General features: G+C 30.4%; 4 protein-coding genes and 1 pseudogene across 11 annotated transcripts in view; 4 read left to right on the plus strand and 1 right to left on the minus strand.

Moving 5' to 3' along the window:
- Positions 1-12,179, plus strand: part of LOC149892084 (uncharacterized) — a 176,521-nt gene that overhangs the window by 98,289 nt on the left and 66,053 nt on the right. The gene's annotated exons all lie outside the window — the stretch shown is intronic.
- LOC145184933 (uncharacterized) lies at positions 1,900-4,903 on the plus strand. 2 transcript variants are annotated; one of them, XR_016450223.1, is made up of 4 exons: positions 2,217-2,459; positions 2,581-2,748; positions 2,980-4,502; positions 4,575-4,903. XR_016450223.1 is itself a non-coding variant. In XM_090080303.1 (3 exons), the coding sequence occupies exons 1-3, from the start codon at positions 2,359-2,361 to the stop codon at positions 3,014-3,016; spliced, it is 306 nt and encodes a 101-aa protein (XP_089936429.1). In that variant the 5' UTR covers positions 1,900-2,358; the 3' UTR covers positions 3,017-4,903. The 2 variants fall into 2 exon arrangements, 1 of the variants encoding a protein (XP_089936429.1); XM_090080303.1 differs by having other exon boundaries at positions 1,900-2,459; positions 2,980-4,903.
- Positions 3,190-4,903, plus strand: LOC149892092 (uncharacterized). Its single transcript, XM_090080300.1, has 2 exons — positions 3,190-4,173; positions 4,307-4,903. The coding sequence occupies exon 1, from the start codon at positions 3,190-3,192 to the stop codon at positions 3,889-3,891; it is 702 nt and encodes a 233-aa protein (XP_089936426.1). The 3' UTR covers positions 3,892-4,173; positions 4,307-4,903.
- On the minus strand, positions 6,075-10,034 carry LOC149892093 (uncharacterized; annotated as a pseudogene). Its single transcript, XR_016450220.1, has 4 exons — positions 9,774-10,034; positions 9,446-9,614; positions 6,361-7,762; positions 6,075-6,230 (listed from the first exon to the last, which is right to left on the minus strand). The product of XR_016450220.1 is annotated as an uncharacterized LOC149892093 (transcript).
- LOC145182634 (serine/threonine-protein kinase Nek1-like) overlaps positions 11,912-12,179 on the plus strand; it is a 124,457-nt gene continuing 124,189 nt past the window's right edge. For 5 of the 6 annotated variants that reach the window (XR_016450210.1, XR_016450211.1, XM_090080284.1 and 2 more), the window contains exon 1: positions 11,930-12,112. The gene's annotated coding sequence lies outside the window, so the exon portion shown is untranslated. Of the gene's footprint in view, positions 12,113-12,179 lie in introns of all 6 variants that reach the window. The other variant, XM_090080281.1, reaches the window with a different exon arrangement.

Raw genomic sequence — 12,179 nt, forward strand, 5'->3', positions numbered from 1 at the left:
AAACGAAATGAAATTAATGGAAGATTTCAAATAAAAGTTGAACGTAGAGTGTGGGAATGTAGACAAACTGATGAATAATTATTATTGTATTGTACGCTGGTTTTTTTATTAAAAAAAACGGTTTAAAGATGACATTTTCTAAATTTTACATGTGATAAAACAACTATGAACTAAGTTTCAAAAGTTCTTCTTTTAGGAAACAAAACTGCTGAATTCTTTTTTAAAGTTCATTACAAAAGTACATTACTTGCAATATAGTTTATTCTCTAATAAATCAAAAAACGGCTATTTTCATTGCCACGAAAATTGCGCGAGATAAACATACTTTAACGACTTTTTTTAATGTAAAAACCATGCTATAAATGTATTGCTTTTGTCAGCTAAAAAATCATTAACTTAATATTCTCAAAATGGCGAATATTTGGGTTTTTAGTGGGATTTTTTTCAACTTTGACTTCGAAATAGAGCACTTTCCGTTGATTTTCAGGTCCATGTTTTTATATTTTTCTGAATCAGCATAAAATTCTCTATCATAATCAAAAATTAAAAAAAAGGGGGGGGGGGGGGGAGAAACTGCAGTAGCGCCGCATTTATAAAACCCTGAATAAAATTCTTCAACAGATACTCCAATATTCACTACACTATCTCATAATAACTTTTTCATCTAAACAAGAAGAACTATTAATTACTATTAGTTAATTAATTCCAGCTATACTGTTACAGCTTAAAGAACCATAACCTTATTTTCTCTTCACTTACTTTGAAATTATAGAAAATAATTTCATTTTTGTAAACTTCGTTTGCGATTTGAGTCTGATCATTTTCTGGCGTGATATCGCCAGAAATTTACTTCAGATTAAAGAAAGAAACAGTAAAAACACCAAGTTTTATAAAACGAAACAAAATACAGAAAGAAATTTTTTCGTTATTTATTTGAACAAAATACAGATACGCGATTATTTCTTTAAAGTTAAATAATTTTGCAGACCTGAAATCTCTTGACGCATTCGGTTAAAAGTCCTAAAAAAAGACTGATTTTTTAAATAGTAAATTTTACATAACAAAAATAACAAACCTTACTCTTTCTACTTTTCTTAATAAAACAGGTCTTATTTTTCCTAATTGTCAAAAAAAAAAAATCAAAATTCCTTTGTTCTTTTGTGTGTATTTTTAAATGCCCCCGAACGTCGGTAATCTGCCCCCGAACGTCGATAATCTTAAAAGTGAATTTTATTTGCATGGTTTCGTCAAAACAACATTTTTTTTTTTTGAAAACAAAAGAACAACGTTCTGACTGTATAACGCACAAGTTTTTGTTTACAAAGTTAAGTGAATTCGCATTGTATAAAACATTTTAAATAGGTTACATGGAGTTGTTTAACTATTTCGTCGCGTTGGTTTGACAAGGTTCTAACTGACATTTTTGCCAAAATTGATTTTATCATTTTATTAGACTATTTAAATCATGATGAACAAAATAAACTGAAATTTACAACTACATAGCGCATAACAAACAAACTGCTAAAGTGCCAAAGTTCTATCTGTAACTTAATTTAACTAATATTTAGTATGACAAGGTTCTAACTAACAATAACTGCATAATCTCTTGCTGGTTTTTATTAACTAATTATTATAATGGAGAATTTTATACCCATCAAAAATCATATAAAAAATAAGCCTGAAAATCAACAAAAAGTGTTCTAATTTGATACCGATGTAGAATAAAATACCATTAAAGGTATTATTTGAAAATTAAAAAAAAATTTTTTTTTATAACGTTACTCAAATTGACACCATGTGCCAATGTGACAGGTCCTGTCACATTACGAAACAAAATACTGGTTTCGATTAGCATAGAAATAACTGTTATAATTCAAAATAAAAGGGGATTTTTGAGCTAAAGTTATCTTTTTATTTTAAAGTAATGATGTTTTTGCATTAATAAATTTACAAACTTACCGCAGTCAATGTAAGTACAATTCGCCGCGCCATTCCCTTACGGTAAGTCGATCTAACTATATTTTGCAGTACCTACCCCAAAAATTAAGTCAATACTTCTTCATTTTTTTTTACTTATCTACAACGATCAGTCGATATATGTGCACTTTGGAACGTTGATCTTACAAAGTAACTTATTTTAACTTGTTAAATCAAAAAAATCAGTAATATTAAAATTTAAACAACTTGTAATAAAACGTTTTTGTAGCAATAATAAAAACCAGGCTGCGTAATTAAAAAAAGATTTAAAAAATGATTTGAAAATAATTTTTCTGAAAGTTTTTTTCGAAAATTTGAAAATAAAAAAAAAGACAATTTGAAAAGTATTAATTTTTGTTTTAAGCAAAATATCAACAGAAAATGGAAGGAGTAGTATTTGATATCAAAAGCAGTTATGATAGTGACGAGTTTGTTGCTCCAACCAGTGAAAGCGGCGAAGGCTGTTGTGAATTAAGTACACGGTTAGTAACCTAATATAACTTTTTTGTGTGACTGCCCATGCATTTACATATTAAAATAACTATATTTATAAGCTTCGGAAAAGTTTTTAAAAAGATTTTTTTTTTTAACATGTTCAAACAGGAAGAAGAGGGGTTTTAATTTAACCAGAACTGCACAAGATTCTAAAGGAAATATTGTAGAAGAAGCTTCTGGAAACAATGCCAATGTTTATGTAGCACAGGCTGAAAGTAATTTTGAGATAGACATGAATGTGCAACCTACGAATGATGCTGAATTAGTGACAAACAAGTGAGCGAAATATGTAGTGTTCCCCCTCGATCATCCTCTAAATCATAAATATTTTTAAATATATTTATGGTTTGTTTTTATCATAAAAGTTTCATCTAAAAAGTGATTTTGATATTAAAGTCTACTATTGTATACAAAGTGAACTATTTTTAACCACTTAAGAATGATTCAATCATTTTATAATAATATGCTAGAGATATTATTATTAACTCAGTAATATTACTCTTCTAGGGATCACGTTCAACAAACGATTAAAAAAAAAGTCTGAAAACGAATATCTAAACCTGAAACCTGGGGATGTAATAAAAAAAAAAAAGGCATACCAAGCTGGTAAAAATTATACAAGTCGAAGAGAAAAACAAGTACCGAATAAGATCATTCAAACAAAAAAAAACTGTCTGGCAAACTGTAAGTACGAATGTACTAAGAAAATATCAGAAGATGAGCGAAACGATATTTTTTTTATCATTTTATGCCTTAAATTCAGCTACTGAAAAGAGGCATTACTTTATTACTTCAACTGATCGCACAACCACTGCTAGACCAAAAAGAAACCATGAGGAAAATAATGATAGTGAAAATGCAAATAAAGAAACTGATGACCACGCTGAAAAACAAATTTTTTCAAAAAGGAAGTACGCCTATAGATATTTTTTTCATGTAAAAGGAGAAAAAGTTCGTGTTTGCAAAACATTTTACCTAACTACACTGTCAATTTCACAAAAGCCAGTTTACACAGCTCACAATACCAAAGATGTTAAAACAAATACTCCAGCACAAGATCTACGAGGTAAAATAATGAAAGGCAAACATACACCGCACAGTGATGCCAACTCAGCTAGGGATCACATAAAATCTTTTCCAACAGTTGAGTCACATTATTGTCGTGTAAGTACCAATAGAGAATACCTTGAGTCACACCTTAATGTTTCAAAAATGTATAATCTTTACAAAGAGAAATGTATAAACGAAAATGTTGAGCCATTAAAAAAATCTATGTACAACCATATTTTCTCCACCGAATTCAATCTTGGTTTTCACATTCCCAAAAAGGATAGATGCGACCTTTGCGAGAAGTTTAAAGTTGCTGAAAACACTGATACTATGTCTGAAAAATTGAGAGAAGACTTTGAAAGGCATTAAGTTTTTAAAAAAGAAATGAGAAATATACGTGCTGAAGAAAAAAAAGATAAAAATATTCCGGTTTTACTATTTGACCTTCAAAATGTTATTTTGACTCTGCATGCAGAAATTAGTTCCCTTTTTTATCTGAGAAAGCTAAGCGTGTATAATTTGACAGCTTTTTTTTCAACAACCAAAAAAGTGTACTGTGCATTATGGAATGAATCAATGGCGGGAAGAAGCGGCAATGATCTAGCCAGTGCCTTTTGCAAAATTTTGAGTGATGTGGCAGAGGAAAACAACGTAAGTGACTTAATTACTTGGTCTGACTCCTGCGTTCCTCAAAATCGGAGTAGTATATTATCAAATGCTGTGTTACATTTTTAAAGAGACAATCCTAACATTAACTCAATCACTATGAAATATTCCCTTCCAGGTCATTCATGCGTCCAAGAGGTGGATCATGCCCATAGCGAAATTGAAAAGCTCATGAGGAAAACTGATTTTTATAGTCCAATTGGATTGATAAGGATGTTGAAACAAGTGAACAGAAAAAATCCTTATCGTATCATTCAAATGAAACCATATGACTTCAAGGAGTATTCAGTAACAGCAAAGCTGATTAATTACAAGTCAGTTCCTTTTTCTAACGTTGCTGTTCTAAAATTTACTCAAACATCTCACATTATACATTTTAAATCTAGCCATGATCGCAATGAACCTATGAACTGTGCGAATGTCAAGTTCAATTAAAAACCTAACAGAAAGAATGCAGCAACAAGTCCATCAACTTCCACTGTTTTGAATGTAAAACCAAAGATTCAAAATTGTACAAAGGAACTTGCAGACTTAAAAAAAAAAGATATTAAAGCTGCATTTCCGTTTATGCCTGTCGAGGACAGAGATTACTATCGAGTTGTTCTTCACCTATAAAATAAACATGAAAAACTTTTTAGGGTTGCACTTAATGTAATGATTTTAAAATGTACCAAAAAATGTAGTACAAAAAAAAAAAAAAAATGAATAAACAAAATGTTGTAACCTTGTTTTGTGACTGAAACAATAATCTAATTTATTAAAATTAGCTTTTTGTTATAGGGTAATTCCATGTCAATTGGGCCAGAAAATTTCAAAAATGTCACCATACATCTCAGATTTTGCTGATTTTTATACAGTGGAGAGTACTTAGTAAAACAAGAAGTTCTTGAAAATTTTAGCTTCTAGCTCCAAGAGGATCCTGATATATGATCATTTTACTTTCAACTGATCTTGGCCAGGCCCCTCTTGACCTCTCAAAATCGAGACCTTTGTTTAAAGGTTCCAAGTCACATAGCTTTAAATATATTTGATGTTTTGACTTAAAAATTTGTACCTGGCTATTTTCAGGGTTGAAGAATCCAATGAAATAATCAATATTATAAAAATATATTTTTAAGTACCTGTAATTATCAATTTAAATGAATTTAGGCAATTTTTTATATACGTGATTTTGATGCTCAAGAAACCCGCGTGGCCTTGATGATATCAAAAAAAAATATTTTACACATTATTCTAAATTTTATGATCTTTCAGAAAACATAAGAATTTTGATCTGCAAGTATATGGATTTCCATATATGAATAACGGGGCACAGGCCCCACCTTTTTGTAGCGGAATCTTGCAATACATTTTCCACTACCTTTCAGACTAGCTAGAGCTATCAAAATTTCTGTATTTATATAGTGTCAATAAACTAGCATTTTAAAGTTAAAAAAGGGCCCAAGACACTAGGGGAGGGAGCTGGGGGCATGTGCCCCACTTTTTTGAGCAGAATCTTGAGATGGATTTTTCACTATCTTCAATACAAGCTGCAGCTCTGAAACTTTCAGCATTTGTGTAGTCCTGATGAACATGCGTTAAAATTGTTTCAGATCAGACGACCGGATGGTCCATGGGGATGAAGCACCTGGGACCATACCCCACTTTTTTTCTCAAAAAAATTTTTTTTTTTTTAAACACATAAATGTGTCTTAAACTTAAGATAACTTTGATAATATTGTATTCAAAAATTTTTATTGCTTTATACTTGTTCCGTTTTACTTCATTATTTACAAAATAAAATACAAAAAAAAGAAATTTAAGATAATGTTAAGATTAGCTTAGATGCATCGACGGTCAAAGTGTAAAAACGTCCATTTGTTGTTACAGGTGCATCAATTATACAAGTTATGTTGGTAATTGGCACCCAACACTCATCTACTCTAGATGGCCAGAAAAGTTTATTAAAAGGACCATGCGGGTGCATAAATGTTACCATAACATCTTGCTCTATATTATCAATTTCATTGATCATACCAATCCAATCAAACGCATTATATTTACACATAATGAATTCACCCAATTTCAAGGCATCAATGTTAATTTGCTGATCATTTTGAGAAATTTGAATACCAGAAAAAGAAAAAATGCCTGTTATATGAACATCTTCACTTGTTCGTTTAAAGCTAATAGTATCTACAGACTCTGGTTTAAATTGATGATAGCTCCTAGTTCCAGGAATTGTTCTACTTAACTCAAAACGTGTTTTCAAAATGGTGCGCAATTCTGTCAGTCTTTCTTTTTCAATCTTGAAAAAAATAACCCCTTTAATATTGTTAGTACAGTAGTCAAACATTTTGTTACAATTCAATATCTGGTCATTTATGTGCCTTTGTAGACTTGCATTTGTAGTTAATCGTTTTACAGTGCCACCAATACCATCACATGGTGACTTACCATGACTTGTAGCAAAAAATGTCCACTCTGCATCAATGTCAAAATCATTTTTATGGAGACAGATATTGTAAAGGTTTTTGTGATTTTTATACTGTGCAGTACAACCATCAGAAAAATAAAGAAACTTTGATATTTTAGGATGGTATTCTTTTAAATAGTTAACTATTTGTGTTTGAACTTCATACACAAAACCATTGTCATGCTCATTATTTTCTGACATGAAGCAAAACGATTTTTCTTCAAGTTGGTCATTTTTGTTTAATAAATAGAGGGCAACAGGGTGCAATGTGCATTGACTTTTGCACCAATGATAACTTTGGATTTCATCTTGAATCACAAAAGTGAAGTTTTCTGCAAAGTCACCTAAGACAATACAGCAGTCTTTTGCTAAATTTTCATTTTGTTGCTTTAGGTATCTTGCTTGACATTTTGCAATATAGGAATGAGCTGTTAACTTGTTTATTGCCTCTGATAACATCAATTTGTATTCTTCCATTGTTGTTGTCTGATAGATCAATGTTGTTCTGTCTGTTTTCTGCCACTGATTGATTGACACCTCTCGTCATTGTCAATTAGTTGTGCATCCAGAAACTTCTTTAAAGAAACTACACCTGGACAGTTCGGACATAGATGAACCATGCACTCGTTACTTGTCGTTACTTGTCACAAACATCTTTTGTCATCAGATCTTTGTAAGTACATTTTATTTGTACTTACAAAGATCTGATGACAAAAAAGTATTGCATTTTGATGGAGGGTACATACACAAACAGAATGAGCACCTGATGCTCCAGCAGTTATACACCATTTTGGTCTTAAACTGCAAAACTTAGAAAATCCAATAACTTCTTGAGGATATTTAGTTTTAAAAGAAACGTAAAGTTCTTTAAGATTACATAAAATAAGGCGCTTTTGCATGTGTTGTTTTCTACCAATACTTACGTAATCTTTTTTACCAGGCATTTGTCTAGTAAATTCGTCATCATGGTATACATTGTTGACTCTATTTAATGTTATTTCTGAAAATATTTTCCCTTTCTTAGTGCCTGGAACTGAAAAAATCCCACTTATTTTCTTTAGTTTGCGCGCTTCTTTAATTTGGTATATAGTGACGTTGAAATATCTTGAAGCAAAATTTCTTGACCAAGACTCGGGTGTAAATGTTAACAACTGAATTTTAGTTTTTTGGTCAGAAACAATTAACTTTTATTTTATTTCTGCTGTTAGTGTGTCTAGATCATCGCATTTACTTTTGCCAATAATTTTCGTATGAGGAATTTTATGTTTCAGTTCTTCTTCCCTAACATTATATACTTTTGAAATATGCTCTTCATACTTTGAAATTGTCTTCATAACTTTTCTTTTAGCAACAGATAACCGTTGATGCTTTGGAATGCCATGAAGTTTTATGGGGGATACCAGGGGCGTGTACAGGAATTTTTTTGGGTAAGTCGCAGTTTTAACCCCCCCCCCCCAAAAAAAAAAAAAAAAAGTTAAATTTTAGCATCCCCCTCCCCCCCCCCCTTCCTCATTCACAAACGCATATATGAGGTAAGACGGCTTAGCAATCGCCCGATATTTTATCGCACATGATGCTAACCATTATCAAACATCATCGCTTCGCACGCTATCTATTTTTAGAAGAAAATGATGATAACCATAGTCAGCACCAACGCTTAACAATTACACACGACCTATTCTTATATGAAGCAAAAAAAAATTGTTGAAAAACTGTCTAAACTTTATGTTTAAGAAATGTTTAATAAATACTCACTAAACAGGGTGTATGTACTAAGGGAAGTCCAAATTTTATTTTTAATGTTTAAAACCCTTTCTTTCTTTTTATATTTTTTAAAATGCAAGTAATTAAAAAGATACACAGCTTTGTATAAAATAGTTGGGGATGTCCATTGATATATTTTAATATATGCTTGTTGTTAATTACAGTCTTCTCCTCCTGATGATAAATATCAATAGAATTTGACTAAAACTTTACTCAGGGTGTAATTGAAAAGGGAAGTCCGGAATTTGTTCTCTAAGAAATAATTACTTTTATTTTTTTTAAATTAACAAAAGAAAATATTTAAAAAATGAAGTACCTTATAACTTAATAAAAAAAGGTATGTCCATTCAAGTTTCTTATTAATTTGTTTAAGTCAAAAATTAAAACAACCTCCGTTTAAATATATAAATCGTTTTTTTTTTTTTTTAATAAACTTTAGACCGTTCTCGATTTGACAAGCACTATGCGCGAGGTTAGAATTATTTAATTCTATCTCCTATTTTAAAAGTTGGGAGAAAATGAGTTATTAATTTTAGTAAGTAATGATTACTTCTAAAATGCGCTCTATTTTACAAGTTTTTTTCTAATTTGTTTAAAAATAAATTATTTAAAGCATAAGTTATTATTTCTTTAAAAATTAAGACTAAGTTTTTAAATAATTATTACTTTAAGAAAAAAATCAAAAACTTTCTCCCAACATTTAAACTTGGAGATAGAACAAAATAATTCTAACTTGGCGTATAATAAAATACTAAACCGTAAATCTAACTGTTATCCCGGATTAATAACTTCTTACCATCCGTTCGAACAGTTAACCTTGTATAGTTTGCTTAATTATTGCTTTAGTTTATTATAATTATTCGCTCTGTTTGCTTTTATCTACCGACGCATCATATTTACTTAACGAAATATTGAAGTTGTGAAAAAATATGTATATATACATATTTTGGGTATGTCCAGCGACGTAGCAGACATCCCCTAGACACGCCCCTGGATACACCTATTGCTTCCAAACTAACATTTAATGCCTCTCGTGACTTTTCAGAAGTACCACATGAAATAGATTCTTCAAGTTCACAATAATCTTGTTCATAAAATTTACTGATTATAGCATCAAAGCAGCCCCGACAAAGTTGATATCCAGGCACAACATTTGGAAAATTAGTTCTCAATTGTTTTGCCATGTCTAATGTTATTACATGACTCCCTGAAATAAAAAGAACAATTTGATTTTAGTAATTACCTATCAATATGAAAATTATTTGCACTTATTTCAATATATAATGCATAACCAGAATTTAATTTCATTTTTTAATTTCATTATTTAAAAAAGATTTTACAATAACTTTTTATCAACAATATCTACCTTTGATTGCTTTTCTTTTTGATTTATGCTTGTCCAATAAATTACAACATTTTGTGTGCTTCTTTTCAAAGTGTGTACCAAAAATCTTTGCATGATGAAGGCAGATTGTTAAAATTTTATCATCTGTTATTCCAGATCTCCAAATAAATTCTTCTCTGGCATCTTCTCTATAGCAATCTTATTTCTTTAAATCAATCTTTCTACAATAACTTAGTTTATGACAAGTATCATTAACTTTTTTCCAAAATCACATGAATCCATTCTTAAAACAATCTGAGATTAATTTAAAATGAGAAACCAATAGTAATTAATTTAATGAAAGCAACTTAAGCAATCGCCATGGTAATAAAAAACTAAATAGTGATTGATTTCTTTTATCTTACTTTGACAAAAAGAAAGTTTCCTTTTCACAAAGTTTAATTATACTCAATTCTTTAATGTTAAAAATGTTAATGATGACTTTAATAGGAAACAAGTTTCTTCTATATTAGTGTAATGACAGGATGTTTTTTGTTTCTGTTAACAACTTGCTGTTACCATTTTAGAATTAGCAAAATATATTAATCTTTTTTAATTCAAATTTTAAATTATACAAAATAAACTTCTGTTAAAATCATTATTTTAGACTGTTTTTAATGTTATACATGCAAATCAAAATTCTTATAAACATTAAGTTTCTTAAAACATTTTAAGAAAGATTATTGATCATAGAATGATCAAAACCAAATGGAACAAATATAAATCACAAAAATTTGAGAAGCAATGTTATCAAAGAAATGTTTATAAATGAAAATCTAAGAAAAAAACTTGAAGGCTAGTTTTGAAGTTATCTTAAATAAGTTTAAAAAAAAAAAAAATTTTTTTTGAGAAAAAAAGTGGGGCATGGTCCCAGGTGCCCCATCCCCATGGACCATCCGGTCGTCTGATCTGAAACAATTTTAACGCATGTTCATCAGGACTACACAAATGCTGAAAGTTTCAGAGCTGCAGCTTGTATTGAAGATAGTGAAAAATCCATCTCAAGATTCTGCTCAAAAAAGTGGGGCACATGCCCCCAGCTCCCTCCCCTAGTGTCTTGGGCCCTTTTTTAACTTTAAAATGCTAGTTTATTGACACTATATAAATACAGAAATTTTGATAGCTCTAGCTAGTCTGAAAGGTAGTGGAAAATGTATTGCAAGATTCCGCTACAAAAAGGTGGGGCCTGTGCCCCGTTATTCATATATGGAAATCCATATACTTGCAGATCAAAATTCTTATGTTTTCTGAAAGATCATAAAATTTAGAATAATGTGTAAAATATTTTTTTTTGATATCATCAAGGCCACGCGGGTTTCTTGAGCATCAAAATCACGTATATAAAAAATTGCCTAAATTCATTTAAATTGATAATTACAGGTACTTAAAAATATATTTTTATAATATTGATTATTTCATTGGATTCTTCAACCCTGAAAATAGCCAGGTACAAATTTTTAAGTCAAAACATCAAATATATTTAAAGCTATGTGACTTGGAACCTTTAAACAAAGGTCTCGATTTTGAGAGGTCAAGAGGGGCCTGGCCAAGATCAGTTGAAAGTAAAATGATCATATATCAGGATCCTCTTGGAGCTAGAAGCTAAAATTTTCAAGAACTTCTTGTTTTACTAAGTACTCTCCACTGTATAAAAATCAGCAAAATCTGAGATGTATGGTGACATGGCCTGGCTCAATTGACATGGAATTACCCTATATCATTGTTTCAGATACAAAATTTAAAGTAACTAACTGCCTCATTCACGAAATTTAAAAGTCACTAACATGGTTCTAACTACCATTAAACAGCAGTTAGAACCTTGTCATAGTGAGAATATGATTATTTCACTATGACAAGGTTCTAACTGCATTTTGGGGGTATTCATTTTTCTATGAAGAGTTAAACATTTTTTAATCAAAAGTAGTAATACTTATAGCAAATGCTTATGTTATCATGAGTAAAAAATATTATCGATGGATTTTAATAATTTTTGGTGGTAGGAACATAACAATTTTTAACATTGATTTTCTCAAAACTACTCATGGATCAGTTAGAACCTTGTCAAACCAACGCGACGATTTGGTAATTTCCAGATCCAAAGATATTAGGAAAATCTTTATACGAAAGATCGCCGTGTTATGCACCGTAAAGCCGATTTTACGTATGAACGCTGCGAAGATCATTTTAAAGAATATTTTGTTTCACAAAATGTCGCTCGTGTAAACCTGGTATAAGGTGCATTCAACAAGTATGTTCGCCTTTAACTTATGCAAAGTGTGAAACGCACCTTATAAACTGTAAACAAAAAAAAAAGAGTTTAAGTAAGAAATCAAGCTTCATTTACATTACGTGTCTTTATGTATGTATGTATGTATGTATGTATGTATG

This window comes from Hydra viridissima, unplaced genomic scaffold, assembly GCF_058129835.1.
Source record: "Hydra viridissima isolate aposymbiotic clone 2 unplaced genomic scaffold, HvirCarnegie_v1 scaffold_2, whole genome shotgun sequence".
In the NCBI taxonomy this organism is placed as follows: Eukaryota; Metazoa; Cnidaria; class Hydrozoa; order Anthoathecata; family Hydridae; genus Hydra; species Hydra viridissima.

Bases quoted from the DNA above. Each gene is read 5' to 3' on its own strand.
- LOC145184933 (XM_090080303.1), top strand. From the start codon at position 2,359: ATGGAAGGAGTAGTATTTGATATCAAAAGCAGTTATGATAGTGACGAG. The intron at 2,460-2,580 runs GTTAGTAACCTA...ATGTTCAAACAG, and splicing joins TGTTGTGAATTAAGTACACG to GAAGAAGAGGGGTTTTAATT. The intron at 2,749-2,979 runs GTGAGCGAAATA...TTACTCTTCTAG, and splicing joins GCTGAATTAGTGACAAACAA to GGATCACGTTCAACAAACGA.
- LOC149892092 (XM_090080300.1), top strand. From the start codon at position 3,190: ATGAGCGAAACGATATTTTTTTTATCATTTTATGCCTTAAATTCAGCT.